We start from the raw sequence: 27,389 nt of genomic DNA, 5'->3' as shown, positions 1-27,389 counted from the left end.
AGACAACGAATCATCCCAAATTGAGTAGGTGGATTATGAGAGCACGATTTATGATTTTTTCCCCTTTGCCTCTTTTTGTGAGTGTGTATGTGTATGCTTCTGTGAGATTTTGTCTTTATAGCTTTGCTTCCACCATTTGTCCTAGGGTTCTATCCGTCCATTTTTTTTCTTACTTTAAAAAAAATTGTTTTTCTTATTTTTATTTTAATAACTTTATTTTATTTTACCTTATTTTATTTTATTTTATCTTCTTTCTTTCCTTCCCTCCTTCCTTCCTTCCTTGCTTCCTTCATCCCTCCCTCCCTCCCTTCTCTTTCTTTCTTTCTTTCTTTCTTTCTTTCTTTCTTTCTTTCTTTCTTTCTTTCTTTCTTTCTTTCTTTCTTTCTTTCTTTCTTTCTTTCTTTCTTTCTTTCTTTCTTTCTTCTTTTTATTCTGAGCTGTATGGATGAAAGGCTCCTGGTGCTGCAGCCAGGAGTCAGTGCTGTGCCTCTAAGGTGGGAGAGCCAACTTCAGGACACTGGTCCACAAGAGACCTCCCAGCTCCACATAATATCAAACTGCAAAAATCTCCCAGAGATCTCCATCTCAACACCAGCACCCAGCTTCACTCAATGACCAGCAAGCTACAGTGCTGGACACCCTATGCCAAACAACGAGCAAGACAGGAACACAACCCCACCCATTAGCAGAGAGGTTGCCTAAAATAAATAATAAGTCCACAGACACCCCAAAACACACCACCAGACGTGGACCTGCCCACCAGAAAGACAAGATCCAGCCTCATCCACCAGAACACAGGCACTAGTCCCCTCCACCAGGAAGCATACACAACCCACTGAACCAACTATAGCCACTGGGGACAGACACCAAAAACAACGGGAACTACGAACCTGCAGCCTGCAAAAAGGAGACCCCAAACACAGTAAGATAAACAAAATGAGAAGACAGAAAAACACACTGCAGATGAAGGACCAAGATAAAAACCCACCAGACCTAACAAATGAAGAGGAAATAGGCAGTCTACCTGAAAAAGAATTCAGAATAATGATAGTAAAGATGATCCAAAATCTTGGAAATAGAACAGACAAAATGCAAGAAACATTTAACAAGCACGTAGAAGAACTAAAGATGAAAAAAGCAATGATGAACAACACAATAAATGAAATGAAAAATACTCTAGATGGGATCAATATCAGAATAACTGAGGCAGAAGAACGGATAAGTGACCTGGAAGATAAAATAGTGGAAATAATTACTGCAGAGCAAAACAAAGAAAAAAGAATGAAAAGAACTGAGGACAGTCACAGAGACCTCTGGGACAACATAAAACTCACCAACATTCGAATTATAGGGGTTCCAGAAAACGAGGAGAAAAAGAAAGGGACTGAGAAAATATCTGAAGAGATTATAGTTGAAAACTTCCCTAATATGGGAAAGGAAATAGTTAATCAAGTCCAGGAAGCACAGAGAGTCCCATACAAGATAAATCCAAGGAGAAATACGCCAGGACACATATTAATCAAACTGTCAAAAATTAAATACAAAGAAAAGATATTAAAAGAAGCAAGGGAAAAACAACAAATAACACACAAGGGAATCCCCATAAGGTTAACAGCTGATCTTTCAGCAGAAACTCTGCAAGCCAGAGGGGACTGGCAGGACATAGTTAAAGTGATGAAGGAGAAAAACCTGCAATCAATATTACTCTACTCAGCAAGGATCTCATTCAGATTTGATGGAGAAATTAAAACCTTCACAAACAAGCCAAAGCTGAGAGAGTTCAGCACCACCAAACCAGCTTTACAACAAATGCTAAAGGAACTTCTCTAGGCAAGAAACACAAGAGAAGGAAAAGACCTACAAAAACAAACCCAAAACAATTAAGAAAATGGGAATAGGAACATATATATCGATAATTACCTTAAATATAAATGGACTAAATCATCCCACCAAAAGAAAAAAACTGGCTGAATGGATACAAAAACAAGACCCATATATATGCTGTCTACAAGAGACCCACTTCAGACCAAGAGACACATACAGACTGAAAGTAAGGGGATGGAAAAAGATATTCCATGCAAATGGAAACCAAAAGAAAGCTGGAGTAGCAATTCTCATATCAGACAAAATTGGCTTTAAAATAAAGACTATTACAAGAGACAAAAAAGGACACTACATAATGATCAAGGGATCGATCCAAGAAGAACATATAACAATTGTAAATATTTATGCACCCAACATAGGAGCACCTCAATACATAAGGCAAATACTAACAGCCATAAAAGGAGAAATCGACAATAACACATTCATAGTAGGGGACTTTAACACCCCACTTTCACAAATGGACAGATCATCCAAAATGAAAATAAATAAGGAAACACAAGCTGTAAATGATACATTAAACAAGATGGACTTAATTGGTATTTATAGGACACTCCATCCAAAAACAACAGAATACACATTTTTCTCAAGTGCTCATGGAACATTCTCCAGGATAGATCATATCTTGGGTCACAAATCAAGCCTTGGTAAATTTAAGAAAATTGAAATTGTATCAAGTATCTTTTCCGACCACAACGCCATGAGACTAGATATCAATTACAGGAAGAGATATGTAAAAAATACAAACACATAGAGGCTAAACAATACACTACTTAATAACGAAGTGATCACTGAAGAAATCAAAGAGGAAATAAAAAAATACCTAGGAACAAATGACAATGGAGACACAACGACCCAAAACCTATGGGATGCAGCAAAAGCAGTTCTAAGGGGAAGTTTATAGCAATACAAGCCCACCTTAAGAAGCAGGAAACATCTCGAATAAACAACCAAACCTTGCACCTCAAGCAATTAGAGAAAGAAGAACAAAAAAACCCCAAAGCTAGCAGAAGGAAAGAAATCATCAAAATCAGATCAGAAATAAATGAAAAAGAAATGAAGGAAACAATAGCAAAGATCAATAAAACTAAAAGCTGGTTCTTTGAGAAGATAAACAAAATAGATAAACCACTAGCCAGACTCATCAAGAAAAAAAGGGAGAAGACTCAAATCAATAGAATTAGAAATGAAAAAGGAGAAGTAACAACTGACACTGCAGAAATACAAACGATCATGAGAGATTACTACAAGCAACTCTATGCCAATAAAATGGACAACCTAGAAAAAATGGACAAATTCTTATAAATGCATAATCTGCCAAGACTGAATAAGGAAGAAACAGAAAATATGAACAGGCCAATCACAAGCACTGAAATTGAAACTGTGATTAAAAATCTTCCAACAAACAAAAGCCCAGGACCAGAGGGCTTCACAGGCGAATTCTATCAAACATTTAGAGAAGAGCTAACACCTATCCTTCTCAAACTCTTGCAAAATATAGTAGAGGGAGGAACACTCCCAAACTCATTCTACGAGGCCACCATCACCTTGATACCAAAACCAGACAAGGATGTCACAAGAAAGAAAACTACCAGCCAATATCACTGATGAACATAGATGCAAAAATCCTCAACAAAATACTAGCAAACAGAATCCAACAACACAATAAAAGGATCATACACCATGATCAAGTGGGGTTTATTCCAGGAATGCAAGGATTTTTCAATATACGCAAATCTATCAATGTGATAAACCATATTAACAAATTGAAGGAGAAAAACCATATGATTATCTCAACAGATGCAGAGAAAGCTTTTGACAAAATTCAACACCGATTTATGATAAAAACCCTGCAGAAAGTAGGCATAGAGGGAACGTTCCTCAACATAATAAAGGCCATATATGACAAGCCCACAGCCAACATCATCCTCAAAGTTGAAAAACTGAAAGCATTTCCACTAAGATCAGGAACAAGACAAGGTTGCCCACTCTCACCACTCTTATTCAACATAGTTTTGGAAGTTTTAGGCACAGTAATCAGAGAAGAAAAGGAAATAAAAGGAATCCAAATTGGAAAAGAAGAAGTAAAGCTGTCACTCTTTGCAGATGACATGATACTATACATAGAGAATCCTAAAGATGCTACCAGAAAACTACTAGAGCTAATCAATGAATTTGGTAAAGTAGCAGGATACAAAATTAATGCACAGAAATCTCTGGCATTCCTATATACTAATGATGAAAAATCTGAAAGTGAAATTAAGAAAACATTCCCATTTACCATTGCAACAAAATAATAAAATACCAGGGAATAAACCTACCTAAGGAGACAAAAGACCTGTATGCAGAAAATTATAAGACACTGATGAAAGAAATTAAAGATGATACAAATAGATGGAGAGATATACCATGTTCTTGGATTGGAAGAATGAACATTGTGAAAATGACTCTACTCCCCAAAGCAATCTATAGATTCAATGTAATCCCTATCAATCTACCACTGGCATTTTTCACAGAACTAGAAAAAAAAATTTCACAATTTGTATAGAAACACAAAAGACCCCGAATAGCCAAAGCAATCTTAAGAACGAAAAACGGAGCTGGAGGAATCAGGCCCCTTGACTTCAGACTATACTACAAAGCTACAGTAATCAAGACAGTATGGTACTGGCACAAAAACAGAAAGATAGATCAATGGAACAGGATAGAAAGCACAGAGATAAACCCACACACATATGGACACCTTATCTTTGATAAAGGTGGCAGGAATATACAGTGGAGAAAGGACAGTCTCTTCAATAAGTGGTGCTGGGAAAACTGGACAGGTACATGTAAAAGTATGAGATTAGATCACTCCCTAACACCATACACAAAAATAAGCTCAAAATGGATTAAAGACCTAAATGTAAGGCCAGAAACTATCAAACTCTTAGAGGAAAACATAGGCAGAACACTGTATGACATAAACCACAGCCAAATCCTTTTTGACCCACCTCCTAGAGAAATGGAAATAAAAACAAAAATAAACAAATGGGACCTAATGAAACTTCAAAGCTTTTGCACAGCAAAGGAAACCATAAACAAGACCAAAAGACAACCCTCAGAATGGGAGAAAATATTTGCAAATGAAGCAACTGACAAAGGATTAATCTCCAAAATTTACAAGCAGCTCATGCAGCTCCATAACAAAAAAGCAAACAACCCAATCCAAAAATGGGCAGAAGACCTAAATAGACATTTCTCCAAAGAACATATACAGAATGCCAACAAACACATGAAAGAATGCTCAACATCATTACTCATTAGAGAAATGCAAATCAAAACTACAATGAGATATCATCTCACACCAGTCAGAATGGCCATCATCAAAAAATCTAGAAACAATAAATGCTGGAGAGGGTGTGGAGAAAATGGAACACTCTTGCACTGCTGGTGGGAATGTGAATTGGTTCAGCCACTATGGAGAACAGTATGGAGGTTCCTTAAAAAACTACAAATAGAATTACCATATGACCCAGCAATCCCACTACTGGGCGTATACCCTGAGAAAACAATAATTCAAAAAGAGTCATGTACCAAAATGTTCATTGCAGCTCTATTTACAATAGCCCGGAGATGGAAACAGCCTAAACGCCCATCATCGGATGAATGGATAAAGAAGATGTGGCACATATATACAATGGAATATTACTCAGCCATAAAAAGAAATGAAATTGAGCTATTTGTAATGAGGTGGATAGACCTAGAGTCTGTCATACAGAGTGAAGTAAGTCAGAAAGAAAAAGACAAATGCCATATGCTAACACATATATATGGAATTTAAGGGAAAAAAAATGTCATGAAGAACCTAGGGGTAAGACAGGAATAAAGACGCAGACCTACTGGAGAACGGACTTGAGGATATGGGGAGGGGGAAGGGTGAGCTTTGACAGGGCGAGAGAGAGTCATGGACATATACACACTAACAAACGTAGTAAGGTAGATAGCTAGGGGGAAGCAGCCGCAAGGCACAGGGATATTAGCTCGGTGCTTTGTGACAGCCTGGAGGGGTGGGATAGGGAGAGTGGGAGGGAGGGAGACGCAAGAGGGAAGACATATGGGAACATATCTATATGTATAACTGATTCACTTTGTTATAAAGCAGAAACTAACACACCACTGTAAAGCAATTATACCCCAATAAAGATGTTTAAAAAGAAAAAAAAAAACAAACTACAAATAGAATTACCATATGACCCAGCAATCCCACTACTGGGCATATACCCTGAGAAAACCAAAATTCAAAAAGAGTCATGTACCAAAATGTTCATTGCAGCTCTATTTACAATAGCCCGGAGATGGAAACAACCTATGCGCCCATCATCGGATGAATGGATAAAGAAGATGTGGCACATATATACAATGGAATATTACTCAGCCTTAAAAATAAACGAAATTGAGTTATTTGTAATGAGGTGGATAGACCTAGAGTCTGTCATACAGAGTGAAGTAAGTCAGAAAGAAAAAGACAAATACCGTATGCTAACACATATATATGGAATTTAAGAAAAAAAATGTCATGAAGAACCTAGGGGTAAAACAGGAATAAAGACGCAGACCTACTGTAGAACGGACTTGAGGATATGGGGAGGGGGAAGGGTGAGCTTTGACAGGGCGAGAGAGAGTCATGGACATATACACACTAACAAACGTAGTAAGGTAGATAGCTAGTGGGAAGCAGCCGCATGGCACAGGGATATTAGCTCCGTGCTTTGTGACAGCCTGGAGGGGTGGGATAGGGAGAGTGGGAGGGAGGGAGACGCAAGAGGGATGACATATGGGAACATATGTATATATATAACCGATTCACTTTGTTATAAAGCAGAAACTAACACACCATTGTAAAGCAATTATACCCCAATAAAGATGTTAAAGAAAAAAAAAACCAAAAAACTTTCTGTGTCACAAAGGACACGATAAGCTAATTAGGACACACTGGTAGAAAGTAATTGCAATACACTTAACAAAGGATTAGTATCAGAATGTATAAAGAAAACAAAGAAAGAAAGAGAAAGACCTCAACAGGCAAATGGGCAAAGAATATAAATGGTATTTGCAAAGAAGAAAAATGAGTATTCAATAAACAAATGAAGACATAAACAACTATCGTATAACCATACAGCTGAATACTATACAATAAAAAAAATAAGCAACTACTGATACATGCAACAACATAAATGGATCTCAAGTTAATCTTAAAAGGTTACATATCATATGATTCTATTTATGTAACATTCTTGAAATGATGGTGATGGAGAACAGATCAGTGATTGCCAGGGGTTAGAGGTAGGGGGAGGGTGTGACTATAAGTGCACAGCTCAAAGCAGTTTTTTAGGTGATGGATCTGTTCTGCATCCTGATGGTGGTGATTGTTATATACAAATATATACATGAAATAAATTCATAGAACTACAGATACACACAAAATAAGTGAGGGCATGTGAAATCCAAACAAGTTTTGTAGTTAACAGTATCATACCATTGTCAATTTCCTGGTTTTGATGATTGTACTATGGTAATATAAGATGTTAATACTGGGGAAAGCTGAGAGAAGGGTACGCAGGAACTCTCTGTACAATTTTGGCAACCTCTATGTGACTCTAAAATCATTTCAAAATAAAAATTTAAAAATAAATAAATGTATGAAGACATGCTCAACATTTCTAGTAATCAAGGGAATAGAAATTCAAATAATATATTATTTTTCACTTACCAGCCTAGCAAAAAATATCTGGTATTATCAAATATTGACAGTAAGACTGTACCACTGGCTGATGAGAATTTAAATTGGTCCAGTCCCTTGGGAAAGTAATGTGGCAATATATATTAAAGTAAAAAAATGTATAGAACTTATGGTCCAGTAATTTTGCCCGTGTCTCCTGTAGCATGATCTACTTTGTTCTTTTTTTTTTTTTTTTTTTTTTTGCGGTACGTGGGCCTCTCACTGCTGTGGCCTCTCCCGTTGCGGAGCACAGGCTCCGGACGCGCAGGCTCAGTGGCCACGGCTCACGGACCCAGCCGCTCCGTGGCATGTGGGATCTCCCCGGACTGGGGCACGAACCCGTGTCCCCTGCATCGGCAGGCGGACTCTCAACCACTGAGCCACCAGGGAAGCCCTACTTTGTTCATTTTAACACTAGTTAAAACAGTGAAAAACTGGAAACAGCCAAATTGTCCAGTGGTAGGAGGAATAGCTAAATAAACTGCAGTGTAGTCTTACTATGGAATACTATGGGGCAATTAAATAAAATCAAGTATATCTATATGTAATAACATAGATATATTTCCAGAACACATAACTGAGTAAAAAATTTACAAAGTGACACATAGGGTAGGATCTCTTTTATGCGCTTAAAGTAATAAAACAAACCAGAAAATAATGCTATATTTGGGCTAAGGGTACATATCTATGCATGTAAGTACACCAAAAAAGATCTAGAATGAAACACACCAAACTAATAACAGAAAGGACAAGGACAAAGAGAGGGGCGGGGTTAAATGAGATTTCTCGGCATTGTTTTAAATTTTTTACCAGGAATTTATATTGGCATACTACTTATGTAATTAAAGTAAGTAGAAAAAAATTTTTAAGAAAATATGATGCAAATATTGTGGTTGAGAATCAAAGTGATATTCAAACACTGTGATGAGTAGGGATGCAACTGCATACAAAATGCTGAGGTTTCATATTTATCTCCAGGAGCTGAAAATTGAAACCATCTAAACAGATGTTTGATTAGACCACAATGTCAACTGAAAAGGAACCAATCTCAACCACCAAAGTACTAATGTACTAGTACTAACACATCACACTACAAGAGGTAAGAAAGGCTAACCTCAGCAGTAGATAAAAATTGGATAAGTGGTTTTCCATATTATTTGATAAAACAATCAAAACCACAATTGGCACATCTGAACTCATGATTCACTTCCTGTCTCTTATATACCCTTGTTCATTGATACATGGGGAAATGAAATGGAGAAATAAGAACAAATCTTTGGTAAATGGAATATAATCTATAAAAAATTGAATCACTATGTTGTACACCTGAAACTAATATTGTAAATCAACTATACTTCAATGTAAAAAAGAAGACAAAGTAGATTTAACCAGCTATGCATATTGTGAAATGTATCAAAGTCTTATTTGTTCAAATATCACATTTTTTAAAATTAATATAGAAAATAGAAGACAGATCTTAGGTTGTCCACAAACACAAGTTCATTATAAATTTGTAAGTCCTGATTAGGCAACAAGAATGATAAAGATCAACAAAGAATCCTCTCCCATTGAGAGCAGGCTGATAGAGATATCTACAGTCATTCTTATTGATTATTCAACAAACATATAACAAGCAACTGTTGTAACAAACACTGTGCTAGGTGCTAGGAATACAGAGACAAATTGGGTACAGATCTCTGCCACAAAGAATTTCAGTTTTATTGGGAGAAAGACACAAAATATAAGTACAGCTTGCTATTTGACCAGGATGAAGATCCCTCTCCCCTGTGCCTTGGCAATAAAAAACCCCCAAACATCAGAAATTCATTCCATCCCTTTGTCATCAACTCTTAGAGGTTTACGGATGGGCATATAGTGGTTACCTCAATTAAGTGAGAGGTGATATTTTGCAGTGATAAAATATTAGGAAAGAGAGGTTATACTTCTGGTAATGGTCCCATAAGACCAAACCCCACACACAGAGATATCAACAAAAAGTGCTGGACAAATGTAAAAAAACAACTGTCTGAAAGCATAAGACAGCAATCAAAAGCAGGTAGAAACTGGTAGGAAGGCAACACTTGGAAGAAAGGAAGGATAGTAGATGAGTTTGCTATTTTTATGGCTTTTCATCTGGGGGCAAGCCCCATAGCACCTAAAACTCAGAAGAAAACCCACATTCTTACAAGACTGAAGAGACAGAGGAAGGTGACTGGTAGTATAGAGGCTTCAAGACCCAAGAAGCTCCTGGTGCTTCACCATGCAACAGAAAAAGATCCAGGCCATGAGTCTCCTGACTCTTCACCCAATGGCAGAAGGCAACTGAGGGCATTATGTCTCAGCCCTCTACCCAATGGCAGAGAGCCATGCAGACCCCACAACTCCTGACCTTCTACTCAACAGTAAACAGTGGCCAGGTAAGTACTTCCGTACCCCAGTGGCACTGGCAGAGATGGAGTATTAAGGGTACCAGCATCAGATGGCCAGGAAAGAGGCCAGGGAAAATGCCCTCTGTCCTATGGGTCCAGTATCCTCCACTCCCCAAATCTAACACTTGGTAGCCCAAAGAAGCACCTTCCACTCCTGCAGGTAGCACCGATGGAAACCCAGCAAGAGCTCGAACAGAGCCAGAAGACCAAGCAGACCAGAATAGCATTACAAGAGTTCAGAAAACTAAATTATCATTGGAACTACATACAGCCCGCAAAAATAGGATAGAATCTACAAGCTAAACTTAACAGGGCAAGTGCCTACTAAAATAGAAGATTTAAATATGATCAGGACAACGTATATATACTACCGAACGTAAAATAGTTGGCTGGTGGGAAGCAGCAGCATAGCACTTAAGTCTTAGGACTGCCATTTTATTTTTTAAAAATATTTATTTATTTTATTTTTGGTTGTGTTGGGTCTTAGTTGTGGCACACAGGATCTTTTGCTGTGGTGTGCGGGCTTCTCTAGTTGTGGTGCGCCAGCTCCCGGGTGCGTGGGCCCTCTAGTTGCCCTGCCACATGTGGGATCTTAGTTCCCTGACCAGGGATCGAACCTGTGTCCCCTGCATTGGAAGGCGGATTCATAACCACTGGACCACCAGGGAAGTCCCAAGTCTGCCATTTTAGTGTTTGCTTTTTCCCTATGGTTGTCTTTCCTCTGTTTCTCTTTTCTTGCCTTCCTGTGGGTTACTTGCAAATTTTTTAAGATTCCTTCTTGTTTTATGTATACTGTTTTGAGTATATTGGGCTGTAAGTTTACTTAGTGGTTGCTCTCTCTCTCTCTTTCTCTATGTTTATCCCTGGTTGTCCAGTGGTTAGGACTCCAAGCTTTCACTGCCAAGGGCCTGGGTTCAATCCCTGGTTGGGGAACTAAGATCCCACAAGCTGTATAGCATGCAGCCAAAAAGAAACAAATAAATAAAAATTAAAAAAACATAGAACAGGATAAATTAATCTATGGTGAAAAAAAATCAACAGTGGTCAACTCTGGTGGGGTGGGGGGGGCACTGACTGGGAAGGGGCATGAAGGAACTTTCTGTAGTAATGGCAATATTCTTTATTATGTGGGCAAGCTAGAGCCTACGGGCCAAATCTGGTGCACCAACCATTTTTGTGAATGAAGTTGTATTGGAACACAGCCATGCCAAATATTTTACATATTGTCTATGGCTGTTTTCATGCATGCAATAGCAGAGTTGAGTAAATGCAACAGAGACTACATAGCCCACAAAGCCTAAAATAGTTACTATCTAGACCTTTGCCAACATCTGTTTTATATTTTGATAACGGTTTGGGTTACACAGGTGTAAGCATTTGTCAAAACTCACTGAATTATGATCTGTGCATTTTACAGAACATAAATTTAAACTAAAAAAAATATAAACAAATACTGAGTTCTAGTCAACGATATGCATGCTTAAGTGTTAATGGATGAAGTGTACTAATATCAGCAACTTTAATTTTGAAATGACCAGAAAAATAAGATGGACTAATAAATGGATAAAGGGGTGGATAGATATGTGATAGAGCAAATACAGCAGAAGTTAACTGCAGAATCTAGTTGGTAGGTATATGGGTGTTCACTTATTTTTTATCAACTTTTCTGTAACTTTGAAATTTTTCTTAATAAAATGTTGGGGGAAACTACTGGGCATATGCCCTGAGAAAACCATAATTCAGAAAGAGTCATGTACTACAATGTTCACTGCAGCTCTATTTACAATAGCCAGGACATGGAAGCAACCTAAGTGTCCATCAACAGATGAATGGATAAAGAAGATGTGGCACATATATACAATGGAATATTACTCAGCCATAAAAAGAAACGAAATTGAGTTATTTGTAATGAGATGGATAGACCTAGAGTCTGTCATACAGAGTGAAGTAAGTCAGAAAGAGAAAAACAAATACCGTATGCTAACACATATATATGGAATCTAAAAGAAAAAAAATGGTTCTGAAGAACCTAGGGGCACGACAGGAATAAAGACGCCAATGTAGAGAATGGACTTGAGGACACGGGTAGTGGGAAGGGTAAGCTGGGATGAAGTGAGAGAGTGGCATGGACATATATACACTACCAAATGTAAAATAGATAGCTAGTGGGAAGCAGCTGCGTAGCACAGGGAGATCAGCTCGGTGCTTTGTGACCACCTAGAGGAGTGGGATAGGGAGGGTGGGAGGGAGACGCAAGAGGGATGAGATATGGGGTTATGTGTATACGTATAGCTGATTCACTTTGTTATAAAGCAGAAACTAACACACCATTGTAAAGCAATTATACTCCAATAAAGATGTTAAAAAATAAATTAATAATAATAATAAAAGAAAATGTGGTATAGATATACAATGGAATATTACTCAGCCATAAAAAATGTTTTTTAATTAGGAAAGGAAAGTATACAACACTTGCCCACAGAAATGAACATTCCATTCTGAAATACCTTGTTAAGAAATTTATTCTAAAGAAATAAATCCCCAATAGCATGCTTTGTCTGAAGAAACTTCAACTCTAAAGATCTTTATTAATCCTTGATCATTCCTGTTAGAAGTCAGAGTGCACACATCAGGATTCATTATAATTTATGCCCTTGATGAAGAGGGAATTTTATAAAACACAATACTTGAGATCATAGCTGTTTGGAATAGTAATATCACCACTAAAATACTCTTCCTGCATAGCACACCTATTATCTAAGGACCTCACACATTTTATTAGCCAAACTCAATAAATTCAGAGTCTTTAGAGATACCTGAAGCAGAACAGAAGAGAAAAAAAATAAACTGGATTCTCAGTTCCTTCCTTTAATTAATTCAATCAATCCCCTGAGTTAATTATATCTCACTGAAGTCAACATGCTCTTTTTCTCAAATTTTGGCAGGGAGGATAGCTATCTTACAAAGAGGACAAATGGTGTATAATGATTAAGGGCACAACCTCCGCAGCCAGGTAGTCTGGGTTCAAATCCTGGCCCTCCCGTATGACACTGGGAAAGTTATTTAACCTCTCTGAACCTCAGTTACCCCTAATGACAGCTACTATTCATAGGGTTGTTGTGAGGATAGTGCACATAAAGCCATTAGAATAGTATTTAGCACCTAAGAATCACTCAATAGTGTTCACTATTATCATCTCATAAAGGCAAATGCTTTATTATAAATGTAGAACAATAAGATAGCCATAGGCTTGTAACATACTAGGACTAACAGGCCTTCTTGCTGTTCTTTGAACATCCCAGACCCACTCCTCCCTCAAAGCCCTTGCACTGGTTATTCCCTCTACCTGAAATGTGCGCTATGGACTCTCTCATCTCCTTCAAGTGTGTGCTCAATTGTCAACCTTCTCAATGAGGCCTACCCTGATCTCCACCTTATTTAGAATTGCAACCCACTTTCCTCCTTACCCTGCTCCACGTTTCCCCCAATCTCCCTGTACTGCATTATATAATTTACTTTTTATACTATTATGGTTAGTGACAGTCTACCCACATTAGGCAACAAAACTCAATGACAGAAGGGATTTTTGTCTTTTATTCACTGATATATCCCAAGTAGGTGCTCAAATATTTTTTGTTAGCATCATCTAGTCTACCCCTTCACTTTACAGATGAGGAAACTCCAAAAAGACTCGAATCAAAGCTACCCAGTGAGTAAGGAAAAAAGGCAGGAACAAGGACTGTGACTTCCAGTCTGGTGCCATTTCTACTATAGCTCACTATCTCCTTGACCCTTGAACATTACAGAAAATTCACAGTCATCTATATTTTCCCCCCAGGAGGATTTGCCTTTGGAATTTCTTGGCCTTGCAAATACTGCTGTGTCTGTAACACAGAAATGCTCTGAGAGGCAGTAGAAGCCTGTACTGGAATACTAAGTGGCGACAGATGAACAGAAGATGGCTGATTTGTAAGGGCTATCCCAGAGCTTGGATGAGGGTCTGGTGTTGTCATTGTGTTTCTGATGACCCACAAACAAGCGCTAAGCTAGAAGATGACTGCCACTGTGGCTGGACAGAAGACTGCTGCTGAATGCATGCTGGCTGGTGCTGTGCTAGGTTTCATTGCAGGGGAAAGGTTTGACTGCTGTCTAATGCCTGAAGCACTTGAGGCTGCTCTAAAGGCTGTATTACATATTGTTCCATTGCCGCTAGTTGCAACTGTTCTTGCAAAGGAGGTGTAATCTGGACCATGTTTGTAATGGCCTTTGGAATACCTGTAATGGCTGAATGTGGTTAGTTGCCTGTGAATGAGGTACCTGCTGCTGGAAAGCAGCATGTTGGCTATATAAAGACTGCTGTTGATTTATGGGACCTTCTTGAGTAGACAACTGATGGGTTTTCTGAGCTTGCCTATGAGATGAATGAGTCATCTGCTGATGATGAATGAAAGCTGAGTGAGAAACCTGGCTTGGTGTTACATGTGATTGGGAAAGCTGTGCAGAGAAGTGTGGGGGCTGGATCTGGGCCTCTGAGGAGGCCTGCTGAATGAAGGACATTTGTGCAGGGTGTTGAAGCTGTCCTTCCACAGCCATCTGAGATGTAACGCTGACTGGGCTTTTAGCTGCTGGTACCCAAAACTGACATCTGCTTAGGATAGAAATGCTGAATTCTGCACATTAAATAAAGGCTCAATAGAATGTGTTTGTGTATCTAAGGTTAATGATAAATAATGTTAAATGTCTTATGTCTTTTGTTCCAAGGCTGAAGAACCTTGGGGTTGTGTTAAATAGGCTTGTTGCTCAGAAGTCTGTGCTACATAAAGTGGTAATAAGTATAAGCCCTGATCTGCTGAGTTTGTAATATGTACTTGCTTGCTATCAGAAGGGTTTACTGTGTATACTTGCTGGGTTATGAAGGCTGCCTGTTCAGTTGTCTGGATATAAACAGTGTGTCCTGAATAAGGGACATACTCAAGTGCCTGGTAGCAGGCTGTTCCACAGGTTGCACAGGGTAAGCTGCTTGGATTATACATCCTGGCTGGTCTGGAAAAGGTGACCGAACCAGAGATTGCACTGTATAAACAGGCTGCCCCTAGGCCGGGACCAAATAAGAGGGCTGTGCCACAGGTGGGACTGGATAAGAAGAAGCATGTATAGAATAGGTTGGCTGTGATATCAGTGGTTGTACAGTGTAAAGAGGATGCTCTGGGGCTGGCAGTGAATAAACAGTCTGTGTTGGAGCCTTCATTGGGTAAGTGGCTGTGATGGGTAAGAAGCTTATTCCTGGGGAAGTATCACAAAGGGCAGCTACTCAGGAGCCTTCAATGGGAAAGATGGCAGTTCTGCAGGTGGTCCTGAATAAGTGTGTTGAACAGAATAAAATGGCTGTTCCAGGGACTGAATCACACTTTCAGTACTACCCTTTGACTGCTGCTGACTTACATGAGTTTCAGATTTTCATAGTACAATCCTGCTGAACATTTTTCTGTGGTGATGCCATAATCTTAGGTTGTAACATTAATGGCTACTGCTGAATAGAGGCTTGGAAACAAGGTTTCTTCAAACGCACAGTCTGGCTTTGTGGCACTGAAGAACCGGGAATTATAGACTCCTGATGTATCACTGAGTATGGCTGGGATACTGAATGTATCTTTTGTGAGAAGGGTGATGGGCTCCCGAATGCCCCCCAATGGAATTAGAAGGGAGCTGAGCTGTACCAGCAGCATTCTGTGCACTGCTCACACGTTGGGCAAAAGAATGATTCAACAAAGCTTGAGGGTGATTAACTGACAAGAAACTAGGAATTTGATTGGCATTTGGTAATTTGGTTAATGCCTGATTCCCATTTCTAGGGTCAGGCTCAAGTTGAAGACCAACTGTTGGATCCTGGGAAGTCATTTGTGAAGCAAGCAATATCTGAGGAGAAACTACAGAAAAGACTGGTTGTGGAACTCCAGTAACTGACAAGTCTAAAGTCCTAGGTTGAGCTGAAATTTGTCCATCTGCTCCAAAGGTCAGCTATAGTTCCTAATGCTGGTGCAAGGAAAATTCAAATTATAAATGCATATACCATGGGAATTCCCTGGCGTCCACTGGTTAGGGCTTGGTGCTCTCGCTGCCAGGGGCCCAGGTTCAATCCCAGGTTGGGGAACTAAGATCCTGCAAGCTGCACAGTGAAGCCAAAAAAAATTTTTTTTATTAAAAAATAAAATAAATGCATATACCATGCTCATTTTAATGGTCCCAGACAGAATGATAGATAAAATAATGCTATGTTGTAAAAATTTCAGGGACTTCCCTGGTGGTGCAGTGGTTAAGAATCCACCTGCCAATGCAGGGGACACGGGTTCAATCCCTGGTCCGGGAAGATCCCACATGCCGTGGAGCAACTAAGCCCGTGTGCCACAACTACTGAGCCTGTGCTCTAGAGCCCACGCACCACAACTACTGAAGCCCACATGCCCGGAGCCCATGCTCCACAACAAGAGAAGCCACCTTATTGAGAAGCCCACGCACAATAACAAAGAGTAGCCCCCGTTCACCACAACTAGTGAAAGCCTGTGCACAGCAATGAAGACCCAAAGCAGCCAAAAAAAAATTTAAAAAAAATTTCAGAAGGTTATCAAAAAGGTGCTGGGTATAGCATTAGTCCTATAAAAATCCTAATACCATGAGTAAATGCTAATTGAATACACTAAGGGACTGAGACCAGTCCCCAGGCAACATATTGCTCATGGCTTCTCATTTATTGCACTTGCCACATAACTCATTCAAACCCTGGCAGAAATTCAGAGTAATTGAATCTGACACCTTCACACACCAGACAGTGGAAGTTCAAAAGGATTTCAATATCATAGTTAAAGGGAACAGAGAAGCTCTCTCAAGAGGAGAGGAGTGAGTTGGCTGAATACATATAGGCTGGCTGTAATAATTCCTAGAACTTGAACCACCACATTCATAAAAAGACCCCCACTGGTTAAAGTGCTTGCTTATGTGGATTCTATATATTAGGTGAAAAAGGCAGGCTATAAAATAGTATGTATGTGATATACATATGTATGTATAAACAAAGTTATATATGTATACATAGAAAAAAAAGACAAATCTAGAGTCTCTACCACCAAATGTAAACAATAATTTATTTCTAGCTGGAGAGATAGTAGGTGATTTTCACTGTCTTCTTTATAACTTTATAGGCTTTATTTTAAATAGGTAAATAACACTTTCATAAAGTTTTTAAACTTCTTTTAAAAATTTTGGAAACACATTTCAAAATACACATACCTGTATATTTACATGGTTGAACCTAAGTTAATTTAAGCATCCATCCAACACACTTCGCATTATAGTCTTAAAAAGAGATAAATCCAACCACGACATAAGCTCAAGTATGAACATATACCGTATAAGCTACAAATACTAGCCAAACACCATGCACTGTCAACCATATCAGATTAAATATACCCCCAGCAGACTTTAAATGCATCTGGCATTTGTCAAGTACATGTATGTTTTCCCCTACAAGTCTGTGAGTTCTTCAGGGCAAGGACCATATTTTATCTCATTTTATATCCCCAGAGATGATAGTCATTAAAAGTTTGTTGATGAACTATGACTATATACCAGTCTCTTAAAAGCAACAGATCACCAGCTGCTAACTAAATCACATACAGAGAATGCCTAGGAGCTCAGACCAACTCATTCCCAAAGAGAGAAGAGACACACAGGGGATGGCAGGGTTGAGGAAAGAAAATGGGATAACAAAGAAAAGCCCAACCATGTATCCAGAGTCCATCACCTAGGAAACCAGGATATAGTCTTGATATATGAACTCTCACAAAGACTGTGTACTCGTTGTCAGAAATGAGTACCATTGACTTTGAGAGTCTAAATGACAAAAACACTTATTTCTCCTACAGAAATAAACATGAACCAAAAGAGTCAAGAATTTAGATGAAAGTGCTTAAAATTATAAGAGTCTATGAAATACTATTTCTACTTAACTACCAAAGACATCCCTCTACATTCAAACCAGGCTGGAAAAGTCCAATACAAAAAACAAACCATAAAAAGGGATCTGAGTCCTAAATAATTTTTTTTTAAATTTATTTATTTATGTTTGGCTGTGCCGGGTCTTTGTTGCTGCGCGCGGGCTTTTCTCTAGTTGCGGTGAGTGGGGGCTACTCTTCGTTGCGACGCACGGGCTTCTCAGTGCAGTGGCTTCTCTTGTTGCAGAGCACGGGCTCTAGGTGCACGGGTGCGTGGGCTCTAGAGCACAGGCTCAGTAGTTGTGGCGCATGGGCTTAGGTGCTCCGCAGCATGTGGGATCTTCCCAGACCAGGGCTCTAACCCGTGTCTCCTGCATTGGCAGGCGGATTATTTTTTTTCTTTTTTTTTAAATTTACTTTATCTTTGGCTGCATTGGGTCTTTGTTGCTGCGTGCAGGCTTTTCTCTAGCTGCGGCAAGCGGGGGCTACTCTTCGTTGCGGTATACGGGCTTCTCAGTGCAGTGGCTTCTCTTGTTGTGAAGCACAGGCTCCAGGCGCATGGGCTTCAGTAGCTGTGGTGCTCAGGTTCAGTAGTTGTGGCTCGCGGGCTCTAGAGCACAGGCTCAGTAGTTGTGGTGCATGGGCTTAGTTGCTCCACGGCATGTGGGATCTTCCTGGACCAGGGCTTGAACCTGTGTTCCCTGCATTGGCAGGAGGATTCTTAACCACTGTGCCACCAGGGAAGCCCTGGCAGGTGGATTCTTAACCACTGCACCACCAGGGAAGTCCCCTAAATAAACTTTTTTATCCGTATATGGAGTTCTCAGTTTCTCTTCCAATTATACAAGCAGTGTCTCAAGATTCTAGTTACACAATGTTAGACACATCCTCAAGAAGAATGTCTTAAGTGAAGGAAAGTATAAACAACTTTTTGCTTTCAGTGACTTTTATATAAACTAGGATGAATTTATGAAAGAGAGCCTTTGCCTGTCAGAAAACCTAGGCAGTGTTAAATAAGTTTAACTGAATACGGAGCCTCTAAAATGTATCTTACCTTTACCTGTGAGACCTTTGGGACACTTAACGGCAAAAACTGGAGTTGTGAGACAAGCGGAGGTCCAAGGACATGTACAGGCAGAACAGTGGACTGACCTTGAAGCAAAGGCAAAATTTGGGGCTGAGTCAGCTTTGGCTGCTTCTGCAACTGTTAAAAAAAAAATTAAAGATAAACTCTCCCATTTACAGTAAATATACTGATTATATATTTAAAATATATTTAACACTTCACCTCACCCCTGAAATCTGCTGGTAATGTCCCACTAGCTGCTGGGATGGATAAATTTTCCCTGGAACATTTATTTCAGCCTGTGGGTTGTTAGAAACCATTTGAGAGCCCATTATCTGGTCTGAGGAGTAGGCTATACTGGGCTGATTTGAAGTTTCTGAATGTATAACTGATCCAGCTCCTGCCTCAGACAAACTGTCACCTATGGCAAAGAAAACAAGTGATAGGTAGAAGGGAAAAACTTGAAACACAAGGTCCAAATAGCACAGGAAATGGTAAGTGTTTCTTTCATTTTTTTCTTTTTTACTCTGACAACCTTAAACAGCTTCAAATAAAATATGTACACTGCAGAATTAATAAAAAACCATCATGTAAACTCTCCATGTTGATACTGTGGTATAACTAAAATATTCTTAGTAAAGCAAAACTACAAACAAAGAATCACATAAAAGTCAACTCGATTTGCTGGCCATTTCATGCATATCCTAACTAATCTTTGTTTGCCATTAGGATTTCAGTAAAATCTAGGTAGCATATTCTCATTCTCCTAGAATCTGGCTAGAAAATAATACTGCCTTTATGGAACAACTGGTTATTACTACGAAAATACTGTGTCCTTCTAGAGAAGAGAATGCATTACAGCAGAAATATTAGAGAAACTGTGTTAATTTTATACTTGGGTCTAAAATACAAAAGTTCTTAAAGTCTAGAAAATTCCCTCTTGAAGAATAAATTCTATCTTTAGTTGCATATCTTCTTTACTAAAGGATTTACCGTGAGACCCTTAAAAATGGTAAAAAGGTTATAATCCTTATTCAACTAGTACCTTGGACAAGTCACTTAACAGAACAGTTTCTTAATTGTAAAATAAGGAAACTATCTGCCTTGCCTATTTCAGGGATTTTGTAAAAGGATTAATGAAATGATAGATAACAAAATGCTTTGAAACATACAAAAGTACTATTTAAAGATAAGGGAATACAATTACACATTTCCTTTTATAAATTATAACTGTGTTACTTGTAACAGAGGAGCAATGCCATTGTGGTTTTCTTTGCAGAAGCTGTTGTCGCACATGTTGATCAACTTCAGTTTCTTCACATTCAGCCCCGCTGTGCTGAGCAGAAGGAGGGGGCAAAGCTGTATTTTGGGGCTGAGGGAGTACATTCCCCACAGACTTGCACTGGGAGTCTCTGCGTTCTTCCAAACAGCCAGCTGACTTCTTCTCCCTTGTCTTCTTTATCAGGGCCACCCGGTCTCTAATGGACTTAGCAACAGCTTTGGAATCACTTTCATGGAAGAATCCTGACTTGACCTACAAACAAAACATAATAAGCAAACCACATCTTTAAGAGTTTTACTTTTACTTTTTACTAGCAGAGTTATTTTCTGCCCCCAAATTCCAAATGCTATTAAATAACAGTTAATTTGTTTCTATGTTCTTTCTTAATCAGACATGCATAAATGCCAGAGCCTTTAGTAAGAAAAGCAACACTATTACCAAGCATTGTTGAAATAATTCTGGCTTTAAACAAAAACAAACAAATAGCTTGGTATTTCAGTACATGCAGTCTTATTACAGGTAATTTATGACTGCCATTAAGTTTTGTGAAACATTAAAAAGGTTTCCTCATTCAACAACAGTAAGTGTCTACAATGTGCCCAGTATTGGGCTCTGGAGACATATAAGTGCCTAAGCTGGTCCTTTGTCCTATATGCACACACAAGCTGGTGGTGAGAGAAGGATAAAAACAACATAAGGGGCTTCCCTGGTGGCGCAGTGGTTAAGAATCTGCCTGCCAAGGCAGGGGACATGGGTTTGAGCCCTGGTCCGGGAAGATCCCACATGCCGCGGAGCAACTAAGTCCGTGCACCACAACTACTGAGCCTGCACTCTAGAGCCCGTGAGCCACAACTACTGAGCCCACGTGCCACAACACGTGCCACAAGCCTGAGCATCTAGAGCCTGTGCTCTGCAACAAGAGAAGCCACCGCAATGAGAAGCCCATGCACCACAACGAAGAGTAGCCCCCGCTGGCCGCAACTAGAGAAAGCCCGTGCACGGCAACGAAGACCCAACACAGCCAAAAATAAATAAATAAAGTAAATAAAAATTTTAAAAAAACATAAAGTGAAATAAAAGGTAGAAATGAGCTGCTGCAAAAGCCCTAAAGGAGCACAAGCCTCTCTGGTGAAAGCAGAGAAAGTATCACAGAGGAAGGTAAAGTCTGACCTGGATTAAAACAAAACAAGGAACTTGCAGGCTATTGAGGGAGAAGTAGATGAAGTTCAGAGATCAACACTCTAGGCAGAGGAAGTATGCTTATGGCAAAGTGCTATATCTTACTAGGTGTTAGAAGAGTGACAGAAGTTAATGGCTTATTGTCTGAAAGGAACAGGGCTGAGTAACAGAGATAATGACTTGAGGAGGTGCCATGGCATATTATTCTCAGTCCTACAATCTGTTTTTTAAAGCATATCATGGGGGTCTGCAGACTCGGGGAAATTTCATCGTAGTTGAAAAATGATTAAAATGTTAGATGGAATCCATATATTTAATTTCACTCCCTCCCAAAGTTCAAAAAACACTCCCAGAGTAAATGGATTTTTAAGTCATAAACTCACAAGAATAGAAAGAATAAAGGCAACAGCAACAACAGACAATGTTTTGGACATTTGGGGATGTGGAAAACAAACAGATAATAACTGACCTAGTGGACCTGAAAAAGTGAACCAGGGAAAGCTGAAAATCATTCCCATTTATACTGAATAATACTCGTAACACACAGGAACTGGCAGTACCAGGTACTTACAGAACTGGGTAAAGTCAAAAGAGATGACTAAAATAAGGAAGACTAAGTGAAAGGGTTTTGAGAAGTAGTTAGGTATTAGGTCCCTGTGCTCCACTCTCCAGTCCACACCTTTGGGTGATTGCTTCTTCCCTACCCGAGAAGTCTGTAATTTTGTTCTCTGGAGAGGGTAAAAGAGGATCATATCTGGACTAGGGAACACCAGGCACAGTTGAGGGTATGGCTACCATAACAAAAACAAGAAGATTAAATGACCATATGCATGCTGAACGCCATACACAGAAACCCCCAGCACTCTTCCCCACTTGGCTACCAAAATATCAGTAACCAGATCCTTACCCTCCAGGCAGGATATTGAAAGATGCTTCTCTGGAGAATCTGGCCAATCCAAGAAGAAAGACCCACAACTATTTATGTCAAAGATTCCCCAATTATTGTCCCACCTAGATACTTAAGAGTAGAGGTTAACACGTCTGACATAAGCAATCATACCATCCAATCAGCTTGTTAGTCCCTGTCATAGGCAAAATCATGGCCCCTCAAAGATGTCCCATCCTAATCCTCAAACCTGTGAATATGATGAGATAGCACTCCCATTATTGAGCTATACACAATTGGCCTTAAGATAGAAAGATCTGGGTGAGCCTTTTACCAGCTAGTGAAGGATTAAACTTGCCATTCCTGACTTTGAAGATGGAGTGGGGGCATGTGAAAGGACTGAAGAACAGTCTCTAGGAGCTGAGAGTGACCCCCAGCTAACGGCCAGAAAGGAAATGAAGACCTTAGTCTTACAACTGCATGGAACTAAACTCTGTCAACAACCTGGTTGAGCCCAAAAGCAGATTCTCTCCCAGAGCCTCCAGCTAAGAGTCCAGGCCACCAAACCTTGATTTCAGCCTGTGAGACTCTAAGCAGAGAATCCAGTAAAGCCTACCAGGACTTCTGACCCACGGAACTGAAATAATAAAAGGGTGTTGTTTTAGCCCACTAAATCTGTGGTAACTTGCTCTACAGCAATAGAAAACTAATAGTCTCCTACTATTGATCATGAGCAGCCAGCCAAGAATAACCAGAAATATGAGAAAAGCCTCTAACAAGAAGATGGAGCACAAAACCAACAAAAAACCCCAGCAACTTGGAGAAAAGATACTATGCAGGGAGAAAAAAAGTGTCAAAAACACTCTCTTCACTAAAATTACAGAGAGGTGCCATAATATTGCATCCACAAAACAAAGAACAAGACGTTTACTCTAAAAAAGGAACAGACCAAAAAAAAAAAAAAAAAGGAAAAGGAACTCTTGAAATTAAAAACAAGATAGTAGAAATGAAAAACTCAATGGAAGAGTTAGAAAATAAAGTTGACAATGTCTTCCAGGAAGGAGAATAAAAAGATAAAAAGATAGAAAATAGAAAAGAACATTGGAGAAACAGTCCAAGAGGCCAAACATCCAAATAACAGCAGTTCTAGAAAGAGAAAACAAAGAGAAAACAAAGGGAAAGAACTCAACAATAAAATACTTTTAAGAAATTTCCCAGAAACTAAAGGATATGAGTCCACTGAGTATCCAACACAGTGGATGAAAACAGACCCCAACCAAGACACACTGTGAAAATTTATAATCCTGAGAAGAAAGAGAAGATATTACAAGCTTCCAGAGAGGAAAAAATGGATCACATGCAAAAGATCCAGAAAACAGAACATCTTTGTATTTCTCAATATCAATACTGAAAGCTAGAAAATCATGCAGCAATGACTTTAAATTTTTTTAATTGCCAACCTAAAATGACTTAGCCAGTCAAATATGAAGACAGAATAAAGATGTTTTTAATACATGCAAGTCTCAAAGAATTTACCTCCCATATACCCTTTCTTAAGAAGTTGGCAGAGGAAGTGAGCCACTAAAACAAAAGGTAAGCAAAGAAAGAGAAAGACATGGGATTTAGGACACATGAATTCCAATACAGGAGAGAGGCAGAGAAGTCTAGAATGATAGTAAAAAGAAAGATCAGTATGATAGTTATGTAGCAGATGTCCAAGACAATCATTCTAGATTAGAACCATGTGACTAGAAATATAGGCATGTTAAAGGCTATCATCTCCAAGATACCCACTGTCAATGTCCCATACTCCTTTTATTTATTTATTTTAATTTATTTATTTTTGGCTGCGTTGGGTCTTTGTTGCAGTGCATGGGCTTCTCATTGCAGTGGCTTCTCTTGTTGCAGAGCATAGACTCTAGGCACACGAGCTTCAGTAGTTGTGGCTCGCGGGGTCTAGAGCGCAGGCTCAGTAGTGGTGGCACATGGGCTTAGTTGCCCCGCGGCATGCGGAATCTTCCCGGACCAGGGCTCAAACCCGTGTCCCCTGCATTGGCAGGTGGATTCTTAACCACTGCGCCACCAGGGAAGCCCCCATACTCCTTTTAAACCTGAGGACAGAATGCCCAGGTGAGCCTGGCTCAAAGTATCTGGACTTTGCTAATTTGACCACATGCTGCTGAAGCTCATGCACACCCTCCCTCCAAGTACTGCACAGCCTGGATCGGGCATGCACATACATTCCACCCAACAGAAGTTATCTGCTGTCTTCTACTCTTGCGGGGGGAGCGGGTCATGGGGAGATGAGAAGTAGAGAAGTCAGAGGGGCCCACTCCCCGTCAAAGCATATTGTTACCAGACAACTAATTTTTCTGGTCTGCACAACAGCCCTCTGGTGCTCTAACTGTGGTGAGCCATGTGTGTTTCCCTGGACTCACATGTGACCTCACCCTGATGACCTCCCTAGACTCGGCTCTCATAAACTCTTAGGGAAGCTGAAGCCAGACTATGACCGAGAGACTGTTCAGCTTATCCCCTCCTGGGCATCTTCACCTAACAGTAACTTCAGTAACCAGCTAGGTGTGTGTTTGCCACTCTGGTTTTCAAAACAAAATAATATATATTATTTAGGTAAACTATAATGAAAAGCAAAGGAATGAGTAACACAAAAGTCAGGGTAGATATGACCTGTGGTAATGAGGGAGAGGAACGCAAGTGGGGGAGGGGCACACAGGTAGCTTCTAAAGTTCCAGTAGTGTTCTATTTCTTAACAAAAGTAGAGTTTTACTATTCTTTATACTGTACATACAAATTTAATATACTCTGTTGTAGAGATATATTTCACAATAAAATTACAATTTAAATGAAGAAAATGAGAGGAAAGAAAGCAATCAGAAGGAGAAAGGAATCAACCCTGATACTATAAGGGGAGGGGAAGCCAGTGGTAGGATTCACTTACCATTTCATACGCTACTTCCTCAGGTGTATCTGTTTCTAAATTGAAACTGAATTCAATAGCTTCATTGTCTTTATGCTTGCCTTTCAATTTTTTAGGGTCTTCAACCCAGAGCCTTAAAGCCAGAGATGAATTTGAGCAATCATCTTCCTCCGCTAACTCCACCCTTAGCCCTGTATCTTCAGCAAAAAATGCGTGGTTTAGTAGGTCCCTGACAGACAACCTAATAAACAAAATACAAATCTGTTATCAATTCTTCCAATCATAAACAAGGTATAGAGCACTTAATTAGTAAAAATTGTGTCAAAGTAACAACGTGATTTAAAATTTTCTATTAATTAAACCATTAATCTGCCTTTTTATAAAAACCAAATCTTATATCCAATTTATTATTACCAAGGATGCAAAGAAATCCCAACTAACATGCATTTGTAGTGATCTTAATTAAGGATTATTAACAGTAACATATCTAGATACTGAAGTTTAACATACCTAAAGGTATGCCTAGAGATAATTAGAGAAGTGCTGCAGCAAACGTCAGATGGACTGAGTATCTTCCCTAAGCCACTGGCTTAAGTTACTAAAACTCACACAACAGATTGTTGGCAAAGAAAACTAAAAACTCTTTGAGGTATATAAACTCTAAAGTAAATTAGGAATTCAAACACTTTTACAAATGTTATAAATAGAAGTCATTAACTCTATTAACAATAATCTAGTCAGTGTACTTCACTCTTTAGGGAATGCCATGGGTGAAGCTAATTCAGTTCAGCAAAGTCACACGGTTTTCTTAAAGTATTTAAGTCCAGTATCCTAGGCCAAAGTATACATATAATGGATACAACTCTAGTCTAATATTAGGGATTAACCATCTCTGAAGAGAAACAAGCACAGAGGTTCAAAAGATTCTTTTATAAGCTGGGAGAGTTAATTTCCTTTTCTTTGACCAACTTCTAAAATAGATAAATAATATCTATCTATATTACAGGCCAGTGAGAGCTATAACTGATGTATTTCATAGTTTGTATGCAGAAAGCCCCTCCTGCACTATTTAAAACAGACAAAGCATATTGACAGCACGGTATCCTGTAAGTTGAGGATTTTCAACCTTCTACATTTTTAGTGATCAAGAGACAAACACTTAACTAAGACAGTTTTATAAAAAACAAGCTTGCTCAGACTAATTAGTCTTAAGGCTAAGGTGAGATGTGTTTAAGAAGGTACAACCAAGTTAAGCACTCTGCTTCTAAATGAAAGTTTTGCCTAGATATTTTTACTAAGGAATAACCACTGCAATAGCAGCAGACAGTATCATTCATTAAATACTTATTACTCTGTTAGGTATTTTATATGCATTCATTAACTTTTTTTTTTTTTTTTTTTTTTTTTTGCGGTACGCGGGCCTCTCACTGTTGTGGCCTCTCCCGTTGTGGAGCACAGGCTCCGGACGCGCAGGCTCAGTGGCCATGGCTCACGGGCCCAGCCGCTCCGCGGCATGTGGGATCTTCCCGGACCGGGGCACAAACCCGTGTCCCCTGCATCGGCAGGTGGACTCCCAACCACTGCACCACCAGGGAAGCCCAATTATCTTTTTAACTATCAAAATAATACCTATTTTGAGGAACAGCTAAAGTAAGTTTCTCAAGATCACACTGGCTAAGTGTGAGTCCAGATTTGAATCTTATTCTGCTGTGGAAGCCTGTGCTCTTTCCAAAACACTAATGTGCCATAAATCCTTTTGAATATTCCAGTGTTCTTTGGTAATAGATCATAATTAAAATGCTGTACAAACAACAATCAGAAACCAAACTAAAATGGCTACTTCAACACAGTAGTTTTAGCATAGCTTTAAAAAAAGCATGCCTAAATTACTACAACTCAAAAACAACAACAACAAAATAAACAACTCAATTTTTTAAAAAGGCAAAGGACTTGAATAGACATTTCTCCAAAGAAGATAT

At 39.2% G+C, this 27,389-nt stretch overlaps 1 protein-coding gene across 3 annotated transcripts in view; it reads right to left on the bottom strand.

The window, feature by feature from the left end:
- WNK3 (WNK lysine deficient protein kinase 3) overlaps window positions 1-27,389 on the bottom strand; it is a 127,900-nt gene that overhangs the window by 61,846 nt on the left and 38,665 nt on the right. For all 3 annotated transcript variants that reach the window (XM_089904487.1, XM_022563612.3, XM_022563613.3), the window contains exons 6-9: window positions 25,432-25,651; window positions 20,365-20,659; window positions 19,353-19,546; window positions 19,114-19,263 (exon numbers count right to left, since the gene is read on the bottom strand). In XM_089904487.1, the coding sequence (XP_089760613.1) occupies window positions 19,114-19,263; window positions 19,353-19,546; window positions 20,365-20,659; window positions 25,432-25,651 (859 nt within the window). The remainder of the gene's footprint in view (window positions 1-19,113; window positions 19,264-19,352; window positions 19,547-20,364; window positions 20,660-25,431; window positions 25,652-27,389) is intronic.

Source organism: Delphinapterus leucas, chromosome X (genome assembly GCF_059928025.1).
Source record: "Delphinapterus leucas isolate spDelLeu-1000000601 "Yukka" chromosome X, BTC_Dleu_Yukka2, whole genome shotgun sequence".
NCBI lineage: Eukaryota > Metazoa > Chordata > Mammalia > Artiodactyla > Monodontidae > Delphinapterus > Delphinapterus leucas.
This window is presented reverse-complemented; position numbering and strand designations above follow the sequence as displayed.